General features: G+C 40.2%; 5 protein-coding genes across 9 annotated transcripts; all 5 read right to left on the bottom strand.

Moving 5' to 3' along the window:
- Positions 1–484: 484 nt before the first annotated feature.
- Positions 485–1,606, bottom strand: LOC125195220 (uncharacterized). The gene has a single exon (XM_048093400.2). The coding sequence runs from the start codon at positions 1,483–1,485 to the stop codon at positions 679–681; it is 807 nt and encodes a 268-aa protein (XP_047949357.1). The 5' UTR covers positions 1,486–1,606; the 3' UTR covers positions 485–678.
- A 2,317-nt stretch (positions 1,607–3,923) lies between these two features.
- On the bottom strand, positions 3,924–8,713 carry LOC125193404 (U-box domain-containing protein 17-like). Of its 2 annotated transcripts, XR_007171576.2 has the most exons (4): positions 6,310–8,713; positions 5,292–5,810; positions 4,599–5,186; positions 3,924–4,502 (listed from the first exon to the last, which is right to left on the bottom strand). XR_007171576.2 is itself a non-coding variant. In XM_048091186.2 (1 exon), exon 1 carries the CDS (start codon positions 8,384–8,386, stop codon positions 6,266–6,268), a length of 2,121 nt encoding a protein of 706 aa, XP_047947143.1. In that variant the 5' UTR covers positions 8,387–8,712; the 3' UTR covers positions 6,184–6,265. The 2 variants fall into 2 exon arrangements, 1 of the variants encoding a protein (XP_047947143.1); XM_048091186.2 differs by lacking the exons at positions 3,924–4,502; positions 4,599–5,186; positions 5,292–5,810 and having other exon boundaries at positions 6,184–8,712.
- Positions 8,714–8,935: 222 nt separating this feature from the next.
- LOC125196630 (protein STICHEL-like 4) lies at positions 8,936–14,112 on the bottom strand. 4 transcript variants are annotated; one of them, XM_089057297.1, is made up of 8 exons: positions 13,776–14,112; positions 11,179–13,670; positions 10,836–11,055; positions 10,319–10,747; positions 9,664–10,074; positions 9,531–9,594; positions 9,382–9,445; positions 8,936–9,243 (listed from the first exon to the last, which is right to left on the bottom strand). In XM_089057297.1, the coding sequence occupies exons 2-8, from the start codon at positions 13,108–13,110 to the stop codon at positions 9,145–9,147; spliced, it is 3,219 nt and encodes a 1,072-aa protein (XP_088913423.1). In that variant the 5' UTR covers positions 13,111–13,670; positions 13,776–14,112; the 3' UTR covers positions 8,936–9,144. The 4 variants fall into 4 exon arrangements, with proteins under 4 accessions (XP_088913423.1, XP_088913422.1, XP_047951182.1 ...); XM_089057296.1 differs by having other exon boundaries at positions 9,531–10,074; positions 11,179–13,128; positions 13,497–13,670; positions 13,776–14,110; XM_048095225.2 differs by having other exon boundaries at positions 9,531–10,074; positions 13,776–14,109.
- A 1,403-nt stretch (positions 14,113–15,515) lies between these two features.
- LOC148929288 (uncharacterized) lies at positions 15,516–19,755 on the bottom strand. The gene is made up of 3 exons (XM_089056777.1): positions 18,158–19,755; positions 17,943–18,100; positions 15,516–17,106 (listed from the first exon to the last, which is right to left on the bottom strand). The coding sequence occupies exons 1-3, from the start codon at positions 19,706–19,708 to the stop codon at positions 15,516–15,518; spliced, it is 3,300 nt and encodes a 1,099-aa protein (XP_088912903.1). The 5' UTR covers positions 19,709–19,755.
- Positions 19,756–20,318: 563 nt separating this feature from the next.
- LOC125193162 (uncharacterized) lies at positions 20,319–22,416 on the bottom strand. Its single transcript, XM_048090911.2, has 4 exons — positions 22,187–22,416; positions 20,877–20,996; positions 20,585–20,704; positions 20,319–20,521 (listed from the first exon to the last, which is right to left on the bottom strand). The coding sequence occupies exons 1-4, from the start codon at positions 22,218–22,220 to the stop codon at positions 20,457–20,459; spliced, it is 339 nt and encodes a 112-aa protein (XP_047946868.2). The 5' UTR covers positions 22,221–22,416; the 3' UTR covers positions 20,319–20,456.
- Between the last annotated feature and the right edge of the window lie 1,867 nt (positions 22,417–24,283).

Below are 24,283 nucleotides of genomic sequence, written 5' to 3'. Positions count from 1 at the left end.
GAATTTAAATTTTGACAATTCGCTACAAGCAAAGGTACACTTCTTTTTTGCAAACACAGTTTGTATGTACTGTAAAAAAATTGTAGGTAATATTAAAGAGTCCAAGTATAAATCCCATCCTCTCACCACCTACTATCACAAGCACCATCACCTTTTACCAATTCTTGATAATTTGATTTCTAGTGCCTTCCTTGAGTTGTAGCTTCGCACATGACTCATGACTTATTTGCTTTCACACCAATTTATATGTGCATAAATTTAATGAAATCTTGAGACTACAACTTTCAACTACTTGCACTTTAATTCAATGACACCTTTTAAGCTCCAATTTTTACTAGTGCTCACGAAATCTTCTAATTTCAGCCATTTCAATTTCAATTTCAATAGTATTTTATAAAACATACCCAAACAAATGATCCTTACGAATGTGGCATTTCAATTCAATACTACAAAATTGTTACTCATACTACCATCACTTCCTCAATTTTGAATCATAGCTCTAAATAAGAGTCCATTTTCCATTGAAATAAGTAGATTACCAACAAACTAACTATCCTAAGTCCTAACACTATATCAACCATTTTTTTTAATGAGACAACAGCCGTTTATGTATCAAAAAACGCCCTAACACAATTCACCTAACAATAAAAATACGATACATTCTTCATTCTTGAGGGATCAACTCCTAATTCCGAGCTGGACCCAAACCTGTCTGAATACGCTAATGATCAAACCATGATATTCGTCAGAATTATACGTCAAATAACAAGCCAACAATTCCTCAAGATCGTCAGGATGCCCTATCCCCTTCTCCCGAATCATGTCAATCATAGAATCCTTGAAATCTCGATGTGGATCGAGCGACCTCTTGACCACCGCAAAGCCATCAAAAACTGTGTTCCCCTCCACCACCCGCTCCTTCGGAACCCTCTTCTTGGCCTTTGTCCTAGATCTACGTATCTCCTCGAGAGCCCTGATCTTGCACTCGGTTCTCGGGGAGTACGCCCTAACCTTTTCCCTCGCTCTTCTGACCCGGGCCTCGGTTTTAGGTTCGGGTTTGACCTTTATGTTCCGGAACTGGCTAGAATATTCCGATTCCTCTGGAGGAAGCTCTGTCTCTCCTCCAATTTTGTACCTTCTCCTTTCTCTGTCTCTATTCCGCTTTATGTCCGAAACCATCTCGCTGAAATTCTTCCTGGGAGGCTCAGCTGATCCGAGCTTGTTGAAGCCGGAAAACACGTCGGGATCAAGCCAGATGGGGTGGTTGATACTCTGGCGCGGCTGGATTGTGTCGTGGCTGAAGGAGATTCTCCAGTATCTGTCGTCTTTGTTCATGCTGTAGAATCTTCCTTCTGTATACAAGGATGAGGAGCTCGGAGAGGGAAAATCGCGCACTGTAGAATTTCGATTTTTGGATGAATTTCGCTTGAATTTGGAGATGACGCGAGTGAACAGAGATGAGAATTTCTTTCTCGACCACTTCATTTTTGTTAGATGGGAATGAAATGAAGAGGATTGTGTTGGATTAAATAATGAGTGAGGGAGCTAATACAGTTAGATTGATTAAACTCATTAAATTTGGGAGGGAAAGAGATTTTTCATTTGGAAACATTTTCAAATGGAATTTCCATTTTTTCCTAGTAAGTCAATATTAAATTTGTATTTTGGATTCTGATAGTAACAATTTATATTTTTATTCTGGGCTAAATAAAATACCCCATTCACAAGTGACAACTATCTTTATGAAAATGACGCTTTAGCATACGCATAGCTCTTTTTTTTTTCTATTTACAATTAATAAATGTCATTCTTGTAATTTTTGGTGCAATTGGAGTAGTATATAAGTTCAAAATATTGAGTGTAAATGTGAATTTTCAAAAATAGATTCACCAGGAAAATAAAAATACTTTGAATATAAGTTTGCCATTGTTTTTTCAAATTTATGATAAAGTTTTTTCTATAAAAAAATTAGTCTACGATCAAGAGTCAGATTTGGTATACGTATAATTGTGATTCGGCCAATTTGAATTCTTTCATGATCAATTTGATCATTACTACCCTAAAATTAGTAAATAAATAAATAATAACTATGTTGCCAAATAAGAAGGAAAAAAAGTAATATACTCCATTTTAGGAAAAAGAATAATTTGGTCTATTTCGTAGTACTGTTTTCTGTACAACTAGTATTTATGATAAATTGTTGTTTCCATTTCTTTGCATTTAGATATGGACTGTATAATTGCTTTTAATTACCAAATTATGCATCTTTGCCACCTGTTTTTGTGACATGCTTTAAGGTTTGATACTGATAATGCTATAATTGTAACATTATTACCAAACTTCTGTTTGGAATTTGTGGGTTGGTTGTTGTAATCACTTTCCCACAAGGGTAGTCTCATCTAAGAAATTAACATCATAGCCCTTTAAAACCCATCAACCATTAGTGGCACGTGGATTCTAAGTAGAGGGTTCGTTGGAGATTTGGGAGGCAGGATTGACAGGATTTAAGGTTCATACTTTAATTTATTGTTCAAATTTTCAAAGTTATGACCAAAATTTAATCATATTGCAACTGTTTTTTTTAAAATTATGATGGGAAGTGACCACAATTTAATCAGAAAAAATTATAAATCTCTAGTTCATATTCATCAGCCAATGTAGAGAAAGAAATGTATAGTAAAAACCTTGTTGCACTTTCGCTTTAGTTAAACAACCCCCTTTAACTTCCATGATATTAAGTGAAGTACAATGCACAAATATGGCATCTTTCCTAATCCTATGTACAAAGCAAGCGCCTATTTTAACTTCAGGTTTGAGGAGTCTTCCTTTGTCAATAATGTGAAACGGAGGGGGGAATATATGAATTAAAAAAATAACAGCAAATATGAGTCTCATAAAAATATTGGGGGTTAACTAAATATTGGCTTACTAGTTTTCAGGCTAGTAAAGGATACTAAATACTAATCATTTAAATCATTTTTATAAATATTAAGTGTAAATAATGTCAAAATAGAAGACTATACCCTATAATGAAAACACCACACTTTGTGAGAACAATGACAATCAAACCACACTCTTTATGATATATGGGTGTATTTGAAAATGATCTTGAGAAAAAAACAACAATTATATCAAAATGGTTATTAAGTTGTTAGTATTTCTTTACATCCCCGTTTTCGCTCTTTAATGGTCACTGCAACAACTGTTTCTCCTTCCATAATCTCATCATCCAATTGATCTCAAACATTACATTTATCACTATATATTTGCAAGAGAATATCAGGAAAAGCAAATGTTCATTACTATATATTGATAAATATAAGTATTATTTACTAATTATAGTATTTAATATTGTTGTTGTAGATATTTTCATTTGAACTTGAATTAGAATTGAGTCATTTCAATATGTGAAAAAGTGATCGGCCGTATTAATTGGTGAGCTAAAGTTACCAAAAATAGAAATTTGTCATCTTGATTGGGACAAACTAAAAAGAAAAGTATATCATCTTAGTTCGGATTGAGGGAGTATATCGTTTTTACCGAACAAAAGATTTGGTTCGAATTCAATTCCGTAAAATTTCAATTCCAATTCAATTCCAATTCCAGTTCCTTGTACCGAACGGACCCTAACATATTAATTAAATTTGTACAAAATTGTACAAGTTTGAAATTACCACTTCTGCCATATCAAATCTGTACACTAAGCCCGGGCCCCCCTTCCTCTATATCTCCCTCTAAGCTACCCTCCTACTCCTTGATATGTATTGTTGAAAGAGTATATTTGTAGCTCAAGTCATGACATATGTTGTCGGCATCATTTTGGCATTTCTTTGAAATCAAGAATGCCTATACTTTCCAGCTTTTAAATACTATAGTTACAAAATGCCATTATCCCTTTCTTTGGAGTTACAAAATGTAGAAAATTAGCACATCAGCATTAGTTCAGCTAGCATTTCATATTCAATGTCAATGATGATCATTTCTGGTGGAAAAGGATGATTTTGGATAATGATTTTTGTTCAAACTTCCAACCTAATCAATTCTAGGAAAACAACTGGAAATACCAACTACTTTGGAGCAGGAAAAGCTAAGCATCTATTACTCTACAAAAAATCAAAATCACTAACCATTTTGACTGATCAAAATACTTCAGCAAACTGCATTTCTTGATAAAGAAGAGTGTGAAGATGGAAGCGTACACATAAACTCCAAGAGACTTCTTCGCTTTGCAACATGGCTCTTGCTGCGGTCTTGATCCTCGTCTCTCTTTCAAGGGTCGTTTCTTTGAGTCTTCAAGGTGGGGAGGTATCTGCAGTCGGGGACTCGGGCATGAGAAGAGACGGCCTAAGAGTGGCGATAGAGTCGTGGAATCAATGCAACGAGGTCGGAGAGGAAGCACCTAACATGGGAAGCCCAAGAGCAGCTGATTGCTTTGACATATACAAAGCTTCTCCCCGACAAGGTCGGTTTCCTTCTCCATCTTCTTCAAAATTTCGATTTCCCTAAATTCGAATTAAAAACGAGGTCCCATTTAGGAAAAACTAAACAGATTCAAACATAATCAAGTTTACATTCTGCAGGAGAAGATCAGTGCTCACTCTGCAGCAGAGTGCCCTACGTGCTCGTGCACCGTGTAACGGAGGAGGAAAACCGGCTGGGAATAGGGCAGCCGTTTCTCGGAGTCGATCAAGATTCACTCATAAATGTGGACCTGTATGCAGCTGAGAAAGAGCTTTATTTAGGGAGTAAATGTCAAGTGGAAGACATACCTAATCCATGGCAGTTTTGGATGATCATGCTGAAAAACGGCAACATGGATACGTACGCTGCTAAATGCCCCAAAAACGGGCAAAAAGTAGGCCCTTACGGACCCGATAGCCAGTTTCCTTGCTTCGGAAAAGGCTGCATGAACCAACCATCCATCTATCACGACTACACCTCGTTGCAAGGGCCTAACTGGACTCAACTGAAGGGCCGTTTCTACGGCTCATGGGACTTGGATTCTGATCCGAGCAAAGGGATGGAAGGAGGCAACTTTTCTTACCATTCAGTTACATGGGAGAAGGAGCTTGGGGAAGGAAGCTGGATCTTTCATCACGTTGTACGAACGTCGGCCAAGTACCCCTGGCTGATGCTTTATCTGAGAGCCGACGCAACCACCGGATTCTCCGGTGGCTACCACTACCCTACAAGGGGAATGATGAAGATAGTAAGTTCAGTAATATAGTCATCATCTGATTTCATCAGCTTTCTCAAACTTAAAAAACCTCGTATGCAGATACCAGAATCACCTGATTTTGTAGTGAGGTTCACTCTGAATGTGATCAGCGGCGGAGGGCCGAGCAGCCAGTTCTACTTGCTGGACATCGGCAGTTGCTGGAAGAACAACGGCCAGCCATGCAACGGGGACACGACCACGGATGTGACGCGCTACAACGAGATGATCTTGAATCCGGACACACCTTCATGGTGCCGTCCGGATGACTTCAAGCTCTGCCCACCATACCACACTTTCTCAAATGGCAGCACTGTGCACCGCTCCGATGCTGCTCGTTTCCCCCACGAGGCGTATCACCTGTACTGTGCGCCCGGGAACGCAGAGCACGCAGAAACACCCAACACTATGTGTGATCCTTATAGTAACCCTCAGGCACAGGAGATTCTTCAGATTCTGCCTCATCCCGTTTGGGGTGACTATGGCTATCCGACGAGGAGAGGGGAGGGGTGGATCGGAGACTCCAGAAGTTGGGAGCTCGACGTTGGGAGGCTCTCGGGATCCCTTTACTTTTACCAGGATCCGGGCACTGCACCTGCAAGAAGGCAATGGATGTCCATAGATTTGGGAACTGAGATTTTTAAAGCTCCCAATCAAGTAGCAGAATGGACTGTCACTGATTTTGACATTCTTGTACCCGAAATATAGTAAGTGAGAGCTCATTCTTTCAGATTCAGTTTTCTTGAACTGGATGAGCAAACTGTAGGACACACAATTCGTGCGTGTTGGGTCGTAGTCATGTCAGCAAGAAAATTCTAAAGATTACGCACAAACACGATCCATTATGAATATGCTCGGTACAAACACATACTCAACATGATTTTTCCAGACACGAAGTGACAATTTCGTGTCAGGATCTAAAATTACCAGCCCTAATATTTGTGACAGAAAACAGTGGAACCAATAACTATTCAACTTCTCAGTTTATTCATAATTCATATCTGAATCAAAAAAATGATGAGTATTACAAATTCACAGGCGATGAGAATGCTATAACACGGGAACAGAAATGGGCATAGGCATCGAAACATCACCAGCAAAGCTTGTTGCATCTCTTGCCACAGCCGAGTTCCCATCAAGGGCGTATCCGACTCCTAACCCCCCGAGATGCAGGCGCGCGTTTTCCGACCTCTGGAACACCCTAGCTAGCGACGCAGCTTTTCTCCGAGCACGTTTGGTCCCTGTAGACAGCAGCGTCTGCAGCAATCCGGCCAGAGCCGGAGCCTTTAGAACCCTCTCCATGGTAGCCGCTCCACCACTCCTACAGAGCTCGAGCAACGCAGCCACGACATTCTCCTTCCCCCTCGGCGTGCCCCATCTCATCATTCCTATCAGTCCCGCCACTGCTCTTTCCTCGGATGCCACTGCCGCAGCCCCTAACGGCTGGCGAACTATGAGAGCCAGTGCACCCGCTGCTTCCTCAGATACAACCTCGGATACCAGTGCCTCAACTAGGGCTGCCACTGCACCAGAATCTATCATCCTCGAGCAGTTCTCGTTGTGTGTTGATAGATTGAACAGAGCTGTTACGGCATCCTTTTTCCCTCTTTCTGTTCCCTCTCTCAAGAGCCCGGCTAGGGCTTCGATTGCCCATTCTTGCTGAGCTATTGCCTTCTTGTAGTCGTGGACAGCCGAGAGGCTGAACAGAGTGGCCGCAGCATTCTCCCTCGCCTCCACCGTGTGCCCATATCTCAAAACCTCAACAATGGCTGCCAAACACCCTTCCACCTCCATGATCAAGCATTTATTTCTATCAAAAATTGACAAATTCAACAAAGCCGTGACCGAGTTCTCCTGCGCCAACTTGTCCTCAGACGAAAGCAGCCTCTTTAAAAGAGGAATGGCACCAAGCTCAGCAATGCAAGCTCGATTCTCCTTCCCAGCCTTCGCCAGAAACCTAATCTCCATAGAGGCAATAGCCTTGGCTCTTGGCGTCCCATTAGCCAGTTCCTCGACAAGCAGATGAGCAGTCACTTTAGTCGCCTCAACTGCAGCCCTACTCATGGATGCAGCTAGGGCACACTCAGAGGGGTAATCTGAGTTCTCTGGTAAATCACATGGTATGTCATTCGCCATACACCATTGCATGATCAAGTTCCTCAGAGCCCGGTTAGCCACAAGCTTCGTGTGAACAAGCATCTGTCCCGTCTTTGGGCACGTGAAGTGCCCTTCCTGCATCCATCTTGCAATGGAGGAACGCTCATATGTTTGTCCTGTGGACACGATCACCGGATCCCTCATCAAATCCAAGGACACCGGGCAGCAGAAATCCTTAGGGATCGCGATAAACTTATCTGCAATCTTCTTACTGTTATCTCCTAACTCGCCCTCCTCCTCAAATCTAAACAGCAAGAACCTACAATACCTAATTAGAGCAACAAATCCATTCAAAACAGAGGCTGTAGGCTCAATATCAACATCATGATTCGCCATCTGCTCCTCCAAGAACTCAATCTCATTTCTACAACTTTCCACATCGCAAATTCTCAATTTCTCTACAAAGAATGAATACAGTGCAGCTCTCTCAGGAACCCTTCCATTCTCAAATTCATTCAAGAAATAAAATAGCTTTAACCTCAACAAATCATCGTTTTTATCGATGAAGAATATCGACTTTTTCGACTGCCTACACAGCAATTCAAAATGCTCCTTAACATCTTCAGATAAATTGATCTCACACAAAGGGAACACATCCAAAAGGGTGGAGATTTCCTGATTCAAATCATGGAAATTGCCAGAAATGAAATGATTTTGAAGCAACAGCCACAGTTTGCTCGACTCTTTTACATAATCAATCAAGATTTTACACCTGTAAAGTAGGAGGTACAACTCTTTCAAGCACATAAACAATGTAGAAGCAGATGCTGAGACTCCCACCTCGTGGAAAGCATCCAACAACACTGAAATCACCTGAATTTTCCGAACTAAATTCCTGCTATTTTTTACCTGAAAAAAGATCGCCTTTTTATCAAACGAAACCAGCAGCTCCGCGGCAATCGCGCGCAAAATCCCCAAATTTGCGCCGTTGCTGACCTCCACCGGAGCCAGAAACGCGTCCAGAGACGGCGATCGCCTCCTCCTCAACGACGAGAATATATCCGCAGAAGCCATGTCACAAATTATTTAGCCAGAAAGGGAAAAAAACAGTAGCTGAGGAATTTGTACAAACAGTTGGTGGGGATCCGAAATTGAGCAAATTGAATATGGATTTTACAAATGATGGTTGCTTGATTTCCGTCTACGCGTTATATGGGTAAATAAGAAGACAAGTTAAATCGGAATCCGCGTGGGGAGAAGATGAAGGAGAGAGGATGTTGGTGCTGTGTGTCTTTGATTGTGAATGATGGATTGACTGAACTTTCCATTGTCAATACGGCAATGGATTTTCTTATTCGTAATTTGATATTGACTTGGAATTTCCATTGCAGACTGATATGAGGAGAGGAGACTTCGTTGTAACTTGGTCTGACAGCGTGGGGCCATAAGCCTTCACTATTTTAAAAATTTTCTGAGATTTGTCACATTTTTCATATATCTAATTAATTAATTTTGATATTATGTCAATTTATTTTTTATTAGGACAATTTTAAGGAAAAATTGAAACATTTGACACTTTTTTGCAATTACCATCATCAGGTTGAGACATTTTAGTAACAAAGCTATACAAAATCAAATTTTTACCATCTAAAATAAAATGGATGCAATTATTTTATAGTGAGACTTATATTGAAATAAATTACAAAAAATACAAAGATTCATTGACAAAAGCTCTAACCTTTCACCCTCTCTACTCTAAATTATTGTGAAGAAGTCTGATGAAACAGAGTAAACCTAACACGCCTTGATGTTCTTTATGGCGATGAAAATGGCTACGACTGCCTCGGGGACCTAGCGGAGAGGCACCTTCCGCAAGAGACGAGTTTCAGCAAAGCCCGTGGCTTCCTTGATCTAATCCTCAAACGCGAAAGCTGCAAACAACAAAATGTTTATCGTCTAGATAGAATGAAAACGAGTTGCAAATACAACTCTACGACGAGTATAGCGACAACTATAAGCTCTTAAACTTCTCCTATATGTATAAACATAGATCCTACTTCAGTTTTTACCTTGTGGTGTTTCATTTTCGGAGCGTTCCAACATAGCAATCTCCTCGAACTTGCTTCTAGTCTCCTGCAGAAAGAGAAATACACTTATAAGAAGCCTATTGTAGTTAAAACCATATGCAAAAAGATAAACATACGAACACGATACTTACAAATTTTCTTTTTCGAGTTTTTCTGCAACTGAAACCGCTTTGCGATTCGACCATCCACTATGTTCTGCATGCTGAATCACATGAGCAAGGGTTACCTTCCTTTTAACAAGCGTACGGCACTGGTTTTTCTCACCTAACACGGTCGATATCTTATGTGAAGATGTCACTCCCGCATTTTCTATATTCCGCCTATCAGAGTCTACGTTGGTGTCTCTACGCTTAACATTACCATTATACTCTCCCAGGGAGGGTTCAATTTCGACAATCTCTCTCCTATTGGCTTCAGAAGATGGCATATCATCGTGACTCACCCTAGGCATCCAACTACCTGTGTTTGTGGTCGGATTCACATCCAAACGAGGCAGATTCTGAGCTGCCGGTAGCAGAACTGGTACCCGGTTAGTGCCTTTCTTCGACTCGGATCTGATCTCAATTGTCACCGGGCATCTAAGAACAGACTCGAATGCTTGCAAGACATGTAATATGAATTTCTCCGCCTTGGATTTCGTCAGCTGTGAGTTGAATAGCAATTGCACGGTCGGAGCTGCAGAATAGGCGAATTCGTAAAGATCTCTTTGGCAACCCTAAAAAATAAAAGCATAACGTATCCAATAGATCTCGGGCACGAGCATCTAAAATTGCACGAGAAGCAAGTTGCGCGAGTTTTAGGCCTAACGCACATTTCTTCCGCATTTCAAAAGCTATAAATATAAGAATTCGCACGAAACTACTAAAACTAACGACAAGATGCAGCCAAATTGGTGCAACATAGAGCAAAATAATGGTACCTGCACCATAACTGACAGAGACGAGCTTCCCTTCCTGATACATGAACTCTCGAATGCTATTCACCGGGATCTTCTGCAGCACGTCCAACCAAATCGCCTCCAGTTTCTCGTTATAAACTGCTTGTACCTGTTGAGAGATCATCTCGCCTCCGTTGTGTTCGTTTCCAGCCATACCAGAACTTTCAGCTTGAAAACCGAGCATTTCTGCATCGCTTTTCCTAGTCCCGTTTCTTAGAGAAGCGCCATATGAGACCAAAGGACTGTGATTCAAGCTCCTTTCGGCTGGCAGAACATACTGTTGATCCGGAGCCAGTTGCAGCAGTGCAGCAGTTAGCCATGTTATCCTCTCGTTCGACACCCTCAGCTGCTTCTCTGCTTCGGACAATGTCTTCAGCGCTTGACGCAGTTTTTCCATATCTTCTTTCGATACTGTAAACAGAGAAGCACAAAAAAGGCAAAATCTAAGATGTAACATACGATCACTGATAACGATAAGCATGAAGTTGGGAAAAATTACATTCACGCCTCCGAAAAAACCTCCTTTGAGGCCTTTCTTTGGTGACGTCGTAGCTTCCAGCAAGAATATCAGTTATGGCCGTAGCAAGCTGTGACATCAATGCCAATGGCTCGACTCCTGATTCCATGATATCCCTCAGATTCTTGACTGTGTTGACAGTGTCAGCAGATAATGCTAAATCGAGAAGATCTACCAGTTTCTCATCAGAAACAAGCCCAACCTGCAAAACAACGAAAAAAATCCATTCATTGTATGCGGGATACATAATTTCTCATCCAACGAAAAAGTATCCATATGTGATAAGTTAAGTCTGTGTCAAATGACAACGAAGAAACAAACATACCAGTTCCTGAACGAGGGAGACGGATATTCTCTTCCCGATTAAACTCAATTGCTCCAAAGTCATCTCAGCATCTCTGAGAGATCCATCCGACCTTGTTGCAATGAGCTTGAGGGCATCCTTATCGATATCCAGGTCCTCTTTCGTTGCTATCCACTGCAACGTATGTATAATGTCTGCGTCCTTTAACTTCGGAAAAAAGAATTTCTGGCACCTGGATATGATTATATGAGGTAAGGCATCAAGACTTGAGCAAACAAGGACAAAAACGACATGCCTAGGGGCTCGATCAATGACCTTCAATATCGTGCTCCAACATTCAGAAGAAACCGTATCACACTCATCGAATATGAAGACTCTGTACTGAGATCGAAGCTGGGAAGATGACGTAGACGTCACATTCCTGAGCAGGCCAATTATACTCTCGAGGTCCATGCTACTAACGGGGGCTACTTCCCACACGTTCCGACACTTCCCATTGCTTTGTGCAATGCAGGAGTTGCAAAATCCACAAGGCTTCGGGTGTTCCATCGACTGGCAGTTCAATGCTCGAGCGAATATATGAGCACACGAAGTTTTCCCCGTTCCGTGAGGTCCACAGAACAGATAGAGTAACCCGACTTTCCTTTTCAAGATAGCGTTCGAGAGAGCCTGCACGACCAAGTTCTGTCCGACCAAATCCCCAAACGTCCTCGGCATGTATTTTTGCGTGAGATTTTGATGCCTCTCATTGTTTCGATTTCGAGGTCTATGCTGCTCACCTGATCTCTCTTCCGATGCAAGGTCGCAATTAGTTTCTTGCTTAACCATATTATCGGTGTAAGTACCTAACTCCTCCGAGTAATCTTGGAACCAACCAGCCCGATCCATGCATACACGAGTAACAGAAGGATCGAGGAATAGAGGCAACGCCTCTGCATCCGATCTAGTGGACGAACTCGATGACATCACTGGCATGTTAGGGATATCCATCCCTCGAGTATTGGAACCACCTTTGTTCAATCTTGATTCAGACAAACCACAAGAGAGGCTCCGGCCTGCCATGTCGAGAAATGACTTCCCTCGGTGATGAATTCTCGACCAGTTCCACGGTATACCAAATTCGTTTCTCTGATCACTGTTGACATTCTGAACGTGGAGTTGCTGGACTTCTTCCTCCCCGTGATTTTTCTGAGAAGCTCGACCCTCACCAAACGAATGAGACGCCACCGACCTCTCATTTCGTGCATCTCCACCATCTCTAACAGCTACAGAAGGCCGACTTCTCTTCCCACCACGAAACATACGCCTTCTCCTCCTATTCAGACTACTCCTATGCCGAATGCTAACTCCTGCTTCCTCAGGATACTTTTCCGAATGGAAGACGCGTCTCACATCTCCACGATTACAAGACAAGACCACATCATCACTCCCAATCTGGACGTTCCTCAACTGGTCCGAGAGCGCCCTAAGCTGCCTATCTTGTCTATACCCTCCCCTCGTGTCCATGCTATTCTCCCTCAACTGAGACGAGCCCCCCAAAACACGATCACCCACCAAATCCTCCCCATCTCCTTCACATTCATCATTTCCAATGACCCTCCATTCCTTGCCACCACAGCTGCTCACAGCAGCCATTGCAGGCGAGTTCCCTGACACCGTACCATGCTCTATCCCAACGCTACGCCTTCCACCAACTACATCCTCCCCCTCCCCTCTCCTCAAGAGAACATCAACAGCGGATGAGGGAGGGCTAGCAGACGGGTCCTTCAACGACCTTGACCTCTGAAGGACGACGAGGTCCCTCATGAGCAGCCTATCCACCAAGATGGGGCTGTTCTTATGCATGTGGTTCTTCAAATGAATGCAGTTTGTCAAATGAATGTGGTTGCGTACATGATCACTAATGTTACCATTCACATCTTTAAGAATCCGATCTCGGACTGCCATAGTCATGATTCCACCCTCACAAATCTTAATTTATAACAACAAAAAAAAACTTTAAAGGGTATTGCATCACAGATTATAGCATAATCTATTTTTAGGCAGAAATATCTGCCCCCCTCAAATACACCAGTTGCCTACTCTATCAACACTACCATCTAAGAAACACTATCACTTTCACAACTACATGAGCTAAATTGTTCAAAAAAATCCAAAATCCACATCAATTACACCTCAAGAAACAAACATTCCTTCCCACTGTGTCGAATTTGAATAAGAAAGCTTCATTTTTTTTTAAACTTAGACTAGAAAATTCCAAAAACTCAAAAAACCACACCAATTACACCTCAAAATTCAATCTTTTCCAGCTTAGAATTCAAGAATCCACCACCACTCACCTAAACGGTACTGCACGGGGTGCAATTCGAACAAGAAAGCTCCATTTTTTAATTCTTGGACTACAAAACGTCAAATACACCTCAAAATCCAAAACTTCCCCACTCCGAATTCAAGAATTCGGCGCCACGTAAAAGGGTGTGGAATGTGAACAATAAAGCAGCATTTTTTATCAACTGCAAAATGTAGTATTATTGAAGGAAGAAATTAAAGAAGAGTTTGGCGGCATGGAAATGTTTATGAGATAGGAAAAAAAGGGGAGTTGAGATGAGTAGATTCACCTGAATCTTGGAGTTAGAGACAACCGCTTTTTTCTAAGCAAGCGACCCGTTACCCTCATTATTTGTTCCTCTCTATTCTCTTTCATCACGAGGGCTCTCTAGAAAACGACGGAACACAGCTCGAATATGTGTTGTTATTTTAATCACAAAAACAGACTCAGAGGGGTGACACCGTGACAGTTATGGGGTGACAATTGGAGTGTCCGATGAGATGAGTGAGTGGGCTTTGCTAGAAATGCGATTACTCTGTTTTTTTTTACTGTCTTCGAGCTTTGATAGTGAATCGTTTGCTGATGATAGAGGTTACCGTTTTTTACTGTATTGGTTGTGATTTGTGAATCGAACTTTGCTACTCCCAATATAATTTGCTGAGGATAGAAAGATTGGATTTTGGTAGTAAAGATTGGATGACACTGACACTGTTTTGGTAGTGAATCGAAGTTTACTACAATATTACTCCATAATTTGCTAAATCATAAATATCTATCTTTGTTGGTGTAGTAATTATGAGATGATTATGTTTAAATGTGTATTTATTGCAGAAGAAAATAAGGATATACTGTTTGCAACCGCATTTCATACTGCAGTAGCCCCAAAAGTCCAAAACCAAGGTTTTTTTATATATATATATGTAAGATTATTAAAAACAGTAAATCTACCATGAATAAATTTTTTGAATAAAAATTAACTTTATATACCAAAACTATTTAAAAGTTGTCAACGGAACTTATGATGATTGATTAATCTTATTCCATGCTGAAAAAAAACTAACCATAAACTTCATTATGCTACGCCGAGTGATTCACGGTGTCAAACTACTAATTTCATAGTAGGAGTATGATTTTTCCCTTAAAATGTACAATCAAATCAGTTAATTTTGATTCAATTTTCCTAATTGATGTACCTAAGAAGAAAAAGTATTTTGTTACTTTTTCACGTAGGAGTATTAATTTTCTTGAAAGTTTGTGACCAAATTATTGCAATCTACAAAAGGAAAGTTAGTTTTATTTGAGAAGCAATATCACATATCTTAATTTGGAGATGTCAATTGAACCAGAAGATCTTAATAAATTGAATGAGTTGAACTCTAGAAATTCACCGCCCAAAAAAAATAGTACTACAAGTCAAATACAACCCGATTAACTTTAGTTGATCTGAAATTAACCTGAGCCTCAAAGGTATGGTCTGAAAAAAAGTTAATTTTCATTCGTTTTTAATTTTCTTTACTTCTATAAACTTTTAGAAGATAGTCAAAATTTGTATTTCAATTGACTTAAAAAATTAAACTTAAGTCGTTAATCTAATTAAGAACTGAAGCCTTTAATCTTATCCAAATCATCTAAATCCCAGCGGAGTCCTTTTTCTTTTGACAAAAAAATTCGAAGGTCAGAAACCACCTTCATAGTCACATATAATCATTTTGATTAGTATGATACAGGTTTCATATATCTATCCATGTTCACAAAGTAGTAGATCTTAAAGATTAATCGAGAGAGGCGGTGTATGGAAGATAAAACATGGTGGCAAATGTTGTAGAATAGAAAGGAATGTTATTGTATTTCTTGTTGTATAAATGAGTTACAGATACTCCCTTTATATAGGGGAATTGCAACTCTAGAGAACACCTCAATCACTCTAGGAACTATCACATATTAATTGTCTCTAGGAAAAAACACTTATTTATTGTAATAGCACTTACCAAGTTATTGGTAATATGTACTAGCCGTTTGTAGCCTCTTTTTAACACTCCCCCTCAAGTTGAGCAACGGGATCTCCGATGTTTAACTTGGCCAACACTTCTCTAAGGTACCTTACTATTCGTAGGGCCGCATTCATATGTTCTTCTTGCTGTTGATGCATGAATTGGCTAACAATTCCAACTGCATATGCAATGTCTGGCCTGGTATGTGAGAGATAGAGAAGTTTACCAACTAACCTTTGATATTTCTCTCGGTCTGCAGATTCAGCTCCCACAATAATTTTCAGCCCGTGATTTGGTACCATTGGTGTGTCAGCAGGCTTGCAATCTAAGAGGCCAGTTTCTGCCAATAGGTCGAGGACATATTTTCTCTGTCTCAAGAATATTCCATGATTTGATCTTAACACTTCTATTCCTAAGAAGTATTTGAGTGGGCCGAGATCTTTCATGTCAAATTCTTTGAACAGATTCCTCTTGAGGTTGTTGATTTCTTCTGTGTCATCCCCTGTGATAATCACGTCATCAACGTAGATGATGAGACATGTTACCTTATCTCCTCTCCTTTTTGTAAAGAGTGTATGATCAGAAAGACTCTGTCGGAATCCATGCTTGATCATTGCTTGGCAAAATCTTCCAAACCATATTCTTGGGGATTGCTTCAAGCCGTATAGAGTTTTCTTCAATCTGCACACTTGACCAGATCCAAATTCGCCATCAAATCCAGGTGGAACTGCCATATAGACTTCTTTGTCTTCTCCCAATTCTCCATGGAGGAAGGCATTAGTCACATCTAATTGATGTAGCGACCAATCCTTACAAGCCGCAACTGACAATAATGCTCGGATTGTGTCAAGTTTGGCAACTGGGGAGAAAGTTTCATCGTAATCAATTCCATACACTTGAGTGTATCCTTTGGCCACCAATCGCGCTTTATATCTCTCGATTGATCCATCCGCACGTCGTTTGATGGTGAAAATCCACCTACATCCGACTGGTTTCTTCCCTTTTGGTAGCGTACATTTTTCCCATGTGCCATTCTTGATCAAAGCATCAATTTCCTTCTTCATGGCTTCCCTCCAATGTTTGTGCTTAACTGCTTCTTGAAAGGACTGGGGAATTTCTTCTTCTTCATAGAGGGCAGCTTCAAATGCTCGGGCCATTTCTGTGAGGTGTCCTCGAGCTATGTTTGCTATTGAGTACTTTGTTTTCCTTCCTTTCCAGTCTGGAGAGTATCTTTTGGGAGGGATCCCCCTTGTACTTCTGTATGGCAGTTCATATTGCTTTCCTCCTTCGTTTATGCTGCTGGTGTCTCCTTCTTGGCTTGTCCTGTCATTGTTAGTGATTGCTAATGGAACTCCAGTAGAATTGTTTACCTCAGGATTTGAAGACGGAGCTGATGATTGGGTGGTGTTTCCGAACTCTGCAGGCTGACTAGTGGATTGTGATAGCTCGTTACTTGCTTCCTCAGTTGGATCAACTTCTGTGACAGGGATGTCTCCTTCTCGTGACTCATCTCCTCCTTGCTTGGTTTCCCCTTGTTTCGAATGATGGGTTGTGTCTTTTGGGATGTAAAGCCAATGTAGTGGGTCGCTAATTGGACTGGTTTGATTCTCCCCCTGACCGCTAGATTGGCTGTAGTAATATTCAGTTTCAACAAAATCACAGTTCATGGTAGTGTACATGTGTTTAGTTGAGGGATCATAGCACCTATACCCTTTCTAATTGACACCATACCCAAGGAAAACACATTTTACGGCGCAAGGAGAGAATTTGGTACGTTCATGTTTCGGGATGTGGACGAAGACAGTACAACCAAAGACTTTGGGATCAAGAGTGAGGTATGTTGGTTTTTGGATGGCTTCATGGTTGATGAAAGTATCAACAGAGGTTTTGAAGTTGAGGATACCTGTTGGGAGACGGTTCATAAGGTAGACAGAGGTGGCTATAGCTTCTGGCCAGAAAGATGTGGGAATTTTTTATTCAATGAGGAGAGCCCTGGTGATTTCTAGGATGTACCTATTCTTACGCTCCGCTACCCCATTTTGTTCCGGTGTATAGGCACAAGAAGTTTGGTGGATAAGCCCTTTCTCAATAAAAAAGCTTTTCATGTTGGCATTTATATATTCTCCCCCATTGTCAGACCGTAGGACTTGGATATTTTGTTTGTACTGGGTCTGGACCATACTGTAGAATTGGGTAAATTTTCATAAACCTCAGACTTATTTTTTAGGAAATATACCCAAGTCATACGAGAAAAATCATCGATAAACAGGAGGAAATAACGGAGACCCTGGCCCCCATTAATTGGGGCGGGACCCCAGACATCAGAGTGAATCATTGAAAACGGGGCGGATACTCGAGTATTATTTAGTTTAAAGGAATGACGATGGCTCTTGGCCAGGTGACAAGTTTCACAATTAAAAAGGTGCACACTAGAAGCTATCTTAGGGAACATTAATTTCAGATACCCTATAGAGGGGTGCCCCAACCGACGATGTAAAAGCCATGCCTTTCTTGTAGTTGGTTCATGAGTCAATAACGCCGTGCTTTGTTGAGCTATCTCATCCACATAGTACAGTCCGCTTCGTTCAGTGCCACGCCCAACTATCGTCCCCGTCTTGGTATCCTGTAACATGCAAAAATGAGGTTGCATTAGCAATTTACAATTTAATTCTTGTGTTACATGACTGACGGATAATAATTTATGGGAGAAGGTTGGGACAAAAAGGCAGTTAGAGAGCCGGAGGGTTGGAGAAATGTTAATGGTGCCTGCCCCCTCAACTCGAGCTAAATCCCCACCAGCGGTTTGGACATAGGTTTTAGTGGGTGCAGATATTTGGAGGAAATCTTTGGGGTCAAAAGAGATTGTGTCGGTAGCACCACAGTCAAAAATCCATTGGTTCTCTTTGGGTTCAACTGTGTAGGATGAAGCGAAGGATAAGGCTTTAAATGAGTTGCGACACGGAATATTGGGTTGAAAAAACAGAATGTCGGAGTTGTTGGGGCTGACAGGAATTTTTTTTGAATTCTCTGGGGTAATTTTAGAAATTTCAGAAGTGTGGGGTTTGTTTTGAGTAGATTTTCTGGGATGGGGTCTGGTGTGGAATTTAGAGGAGTTTTGGGGTAGGATTTCGAATTTAGGAAAATTGGGGGTATAAATACCCCCCTTAACCCTAAATTCCGCCGCCGCCTTCACCCCTTTCTCTTCTCCAACCCTAGACTCTGCCTCCTTCTCCGTCGCCGTTCTATCGAAGCCGGTAACGATTGTCGGTGCCGGGTTACCTTCCGACCAGACCCTAGCAACCGAGACCGAGGCGACGGCCTTCTTCTCCTCGCCTCCATTCTTTCCGTTGGGTTGTCCGCCGCTGTTTCCCGCCGTGTTGGACTGACCGATGTTGCCCACTGAGTTTTCAGTGTTGGTAGCTCGGTCCCCAACGGTTACTGCCGCCGTCGCTCTACCTCCTCCATTCCGATTCCGATTTGGCTTGTTTTTCTTCATATCTTCCCACCAATCGGGAAATCCGTGGAGGTGGAAGCATGTGTCAGCTGTATGCTTCTTCCCACCACAGTGGCTACATGTTAGTCGGCTCTTGTCTGGATTTGGGGAGAATTTGGGTGGTGGCGGCTTATTCCGATTGATTGCTGCCAGGCCGACACCGATTCCGGTTGATTGTGAGTCGCCTGGAGGTTTGAGTACCCTTTCATTTGCAGATTCGCGCCTTACTAGACCATAAGCGCTTCTCACCGTTGGTAATGGATCTTTATTCAAGATCTCTCCCTTGATTGTGTCGTATCTGTCGTCCAAAGCCCATAGAAATTGATATAACCTATGTCTCTGAGTGATTTGATTGTATTTCTCAATTGTTGATGGAGTATCCATTGGATTTGGATCCCTTGCATCTATGGAAATCCAGAGGTCTTGGAATTTATTCCATAGACTTTCGAGGCTCATGCTTCCTTGCTTCATGTTGTAGGCTTGTCTGTGGAGATCGGATACTTGGAATGGGTCTGCTCCGCTCCCGTATGTGACGGCCAGACCCTCCCATAGGTCTCGCGCCGTCTCATATTGTGAAACTTCATTCACTAAGTTGGCTTCAATGTTGTTTATAATCCAGTTGAAACAACAATGGTCTCTTTGCTGCCATTTCGGATAATTTGGGTCGTCGCTAGGAGGAGGGTCAGTAACTCCATTTATGTGAGATAACAGACCCTTCCCTCCGATTGCCCGTTTCATCAATGTTGTCCAGACGAAGTAATTGTCCCCGTTGAGCTTGCTCTGAACATGGACCTCCCCCAATGATTCTAGTTGATTTGAGGGTGGAGGTGGCTGATTTTGGGTTTTTGGTTGGGCATTTATCTGCCTGAGAAACTCGGCCAATTGTGCAGCAAATTCTCCTGGGAAGTTCATCAATGGTTGATTTGTTGTTTCTGAGTCAGATTCTGACATGGCTGATTTTCTGTTTTGCAGGTTTACAAATGGCCGGGAAAGGTATATTTGGGACGGTGATGAGTTTTTTCTGAGTCCCACACCGTTATATCCTGCTTTGATACCATCTTAAAGATGGTAATCGAGAGAGGCGGTGTATGGAAGATAAAACATGGTGGCAAATGTTGTAGAATAGAAAGGAATGTTATTGTATTTCTTGTTGTATAAATGAGTTACAGATACTCCCTTTATATAGGGGAATTACAACTCTAGAGAACACCTCAATCACTCTAGGAACTATCACATATTAATTGTCTCTAGGAAAAAACACTTATTTATTGTAATAGCACTTACCAAGTTATTGGTAATATGTACTAGCCGTTTGTAGCCTCTTTTTAACAGTAGATGCTGTCGTTGGTTAATCAAAAATTAAAGTATAACTCTAACCAGCTTCATACTGTAGGATTCAACAAAAATAAAAAAGAAAAAGAGAAGTTGAAATAAAAGGACAAAGAAACCAATTTACAAAATATACAGTCTTAGCACAGGTTCTGTTTCAGTTCTCATGGACCATATTTGTAGGCTCACTCAAAACATACTTGGGCAGCTCATACTTCGCACCTGCACCAACATTCAAAATCAAGATTCTGATGTACTATTTGAGAACCAAAATCAAGACCAAACCTCTCTCATCATAGCATATTGTCAAGTCGGGGTTTTGAACGATGACCCCCGCACTGTCCACGATTGCTTGTGCAAGGGTGGAGTCGGCTTCTGCTGCTGCTCGGAGCGCATCCCAGATTTCTGTCAAGAATGAGAAAAGACAGCAATCCTTATATACTTGGACAAATCTTCATTTATGATTTCAGAACAGTAGATTCTTTTCTTTCAAATGCCAGCAAACATCGATCATATGTTATTACTTACATATCCTTTTGCTTTCATATAAAAAAAATCGTACTTCTAAAAATCAAACCTTTACGGCCACCATAATGTGGAGAAGTGTCCCAGAACTCCTCACGCATCTGTGTCAGTTGCTCTCGAGTTATTGGCTCTGAGTGCTTCCATGCTTTGGGTTTTCGTATCTTTTTTGACTCTAGAAGACAGACAATTACAGCTTTAGCGATAACTATCACAAGACAAGTATCTAACAGTGCCTCTAAGTTCAGACAGTTTAACGATTCAATGCACGTTTACATACTTATAGTTTACAAGAGTGGTCAAACACTGTATAAATCTGTGTAGACATAAACTATAGTATAAGTGAGTCATAGAAGATGATATCCATAGAGAAGATATGGAAAATACAATTATTTCTATTTTCACTTCTCTGTGGCTTCTGGTTTGCCCAATATTAAGGATTCAGCATCCAATTAATAGAAGGCGGAACAGAAAGAGAAGAGCTATAAATTCAGGGCTCATCTTCTCCAAGAAGAGATAGAATGGGGCTCATCATCTGGATTGGACAACAAGGTACATTTGCATCCTGACACAATTGAGTTCATTCGAAAGTTCCCCAGTATTCATAATAAGAACAATGTAACAGAAAATATCCCAACTCCAATCTCCAGCTAACATTTCCTCTATTACTTATACAATCAAGTGTAAGCCAGCACACTGGTGACAGCATGCCGATCCCACATTCATCAGCTGAACGACTTACATTGTTGCATAGCGACAGGGGATATAAAAGTTGACTATAGCTGCAACAAAGTTATGATACTTACAAAGTTACAAGCACCTGCTCAAGGCAACCAAAAAAAAATTACTCAAACTCTATCCTACTTAGATTCACCTTGCCACAGAAAACTCGATACTAGATGAATCAACTTTGTTCCAGAAAATAAGTCAAGCTACTTAATCATACATTCCCTTTTTCCGAGCATAAAAACCTCAGAGTGAAGCCTCTCACACTTTAATATTTCTGAGCCAGATTTCTTCACATTAAATGGAACAAAAACATCCAAAAAATCTCAATGTCAAATTCCTTATTCATGTAATCTCCCCTTATTTTTACGCAGTGGCTAGAAATATGTAACCAGTAATGATAGAATTTTCAAACAGCTCCATATATTGAACTATAAACGTAGGTTTAATACAGATCGATTCATTAAACGGAAAACCTAAATTGATAAACAATAGATATTGATAGAGAGGTAGCCACATTCATGGATCCCTAATAAAACACACCAATCACGCAAAATTTAATATTTCTCTGTAAAAATAATCAATCGATGGTAATCGAAATTCAAACAATTGGAAGTCGAAATTGAGTAAAAAAAGTACCAGTTCCTTTCTCCCGCGATCCAGCGCAACCCATTGCGTGCAATTACACGCAATCGGCGATCTCCTTACAGCTCAACTGATTCAGGTGCCAGCAGCTCGAGCTCGAAGATTGAATTCAATAACGATGCTAATACGTAGAGAGAGCGAGAAAGATTCCCCTCTCTCTGAGTCGAAACTGTGTGCTACTATGAGAGAGAGAAAGAGTGAATGATGTACATGTATTTGTGCGGAGAAGTTGAGAGTACGTCACTTTTCAACGACTCTGTAAAAATTTCTGGTAAATGGGCTTGATTGAAAATATTTCACTGATTTTGGGGTCAAAATCATTATAGAATGAAATAGTTAGGGAAAGCGGCAGAAACAAGTTCAGATATTAATAAATGTCTTCCAAACAATTAATTCGATTTTAGTTTCGTGAATGAAATATAGAAAATTTTGAAAATATTTCCAATAGTTAAATTACTAATATTTGTGAAGAGATTCAAAATATTGAGTTATCTTTAAAAATTACGGTAAATTAATACGATGCGTGTTCATTTAACTACTGTTGATATACTAAGGTGTCGATCGATTGTCTAACCGCGCGTACTGTGTAACAGATGTCCCATATGATTTTACATGTGTTGCGTTTAAACAATAAAAGAGTGATAACGAAGTCGCGTCTGTAATATAATCGGTTGAAATAGAAAAATTAAAATGTAATTAGTAGCTTATAATTAGTTTTAATTAGTTAGTTTAGTATTTATTCTCAGCCTATATATAAGGCCATGCATTGTATTTTATAGTCAACACTTTACATAATGTAGTCCATAAATAAATTTTCCCCTTTTCTCATATCTCTCTACCACGATTATTCATATTTTCAGTTTCTTCTTCTTCCTCTAATGGAGGCTTCTCCATTATCTCCAACCAATTCACCATTTTCAATATAATCTATACATAATAATGTCATCTAAAATGTATATTAACGAATAAGTAATTTTTTTCAATGAACTTAGCATGATAGAATTGAAATATTAAGTCACTTAGAATTGGTAATTATAAATTTAATTAAATATCAAACACAAGACACAACTTTAATCACATCGGTAGTTATTAGTTTGCTACATTTACAATCCACCAATACGTTTTAGATTTAGCTATAAAGTATGGTTATTAATAAGTAATCATAAACACTACTCCCGCCAACACATTTCAATGATATGAAATGTTTAAATATGCGTTCTTTATATGTGAAACATTAACACAAAAAAATGTACTGTATATTAACACTCGAAAGTAGAACAACACAGCACAAAAAATTAAAGTATATTAACCCGTTTCTTATGGAGCGAATTGGGCCGGCCCACATGTATTAGCCCGATTTCCAAATTAGATAATATCATGATTTTCTTTGGGTTATTGCATTACATCCCATAATTATCTATCGATTTTGATAAAAGCTAACTTACAAATTATATTTAAAGAAAAATGAAAATTTATAGAATCATAGTATATCATAAGTGTTGTGCCTCAAGACCACAGTAACTATATTAATGGGTACAATCAGCATCCAACACTGAAGAGGAGACAGTTGACTAAAAAATGCACAATATTTTGGTACGGAAAATTCGTTTTCGTTGTATTTTGAAATATTAAATCATATTTTAAATAAAGAATAGATTCTAGGCCAAAAATATTTAGTGCACTGCATGGATAAATACATAATACTAGGAGTAATAAATAGTGAAAGCGGGTAGAGAGGAAACTTTTTTCTCTACTTTAGTTATTTATATTACCAGTTTTTTAAAAATGACTGTGAAAAAGAAATGTCTCAAGTAACATGGGACAATTGAAGTAGAAGATCAGAAATAAAATATACTCCGTCTTGGAATTGTTCAGGGTAGAAATATGTAGGAGATGTACAAGACTCTTCTAGTTAGAGCCCCAAACAAAATTAAAGTATTTTGATGTATTAGCAAGAAGTAATTGTGAGTCTGTGATATTGGCAGAAGAAGACGTGAGATAGATGAGTAATGAGAGCATCTCTATCCGTGCTCTTAGCTAAAAGTACGGAAGTGGGCCTGGACCTATTTTTACTTCTTGTCTTTAGCTAAG

The sequence above is a fragment of the Salvia hispanica genome, chromosome 4 (genome assembly GCF_029641045.1).
Source record: "Salvia hispanica isolate PSC_SH4W2 chromosome 4, Shi_PSC_v1, whole genome shotgun sequence".
In the NCBI taxonomy this organism is placed as follows: domain Eukaryota; kingdom Viridiplantae; phylum Streptophyta; class Magnoliopsida; order Lamiales; family Lamiaceae; genus Salvia; species Salvia hispanica.
Note: the sequence above shows the minus strand (reverse complement) of the source record. Positions and strands in the feature narration are given on the sequence as shown.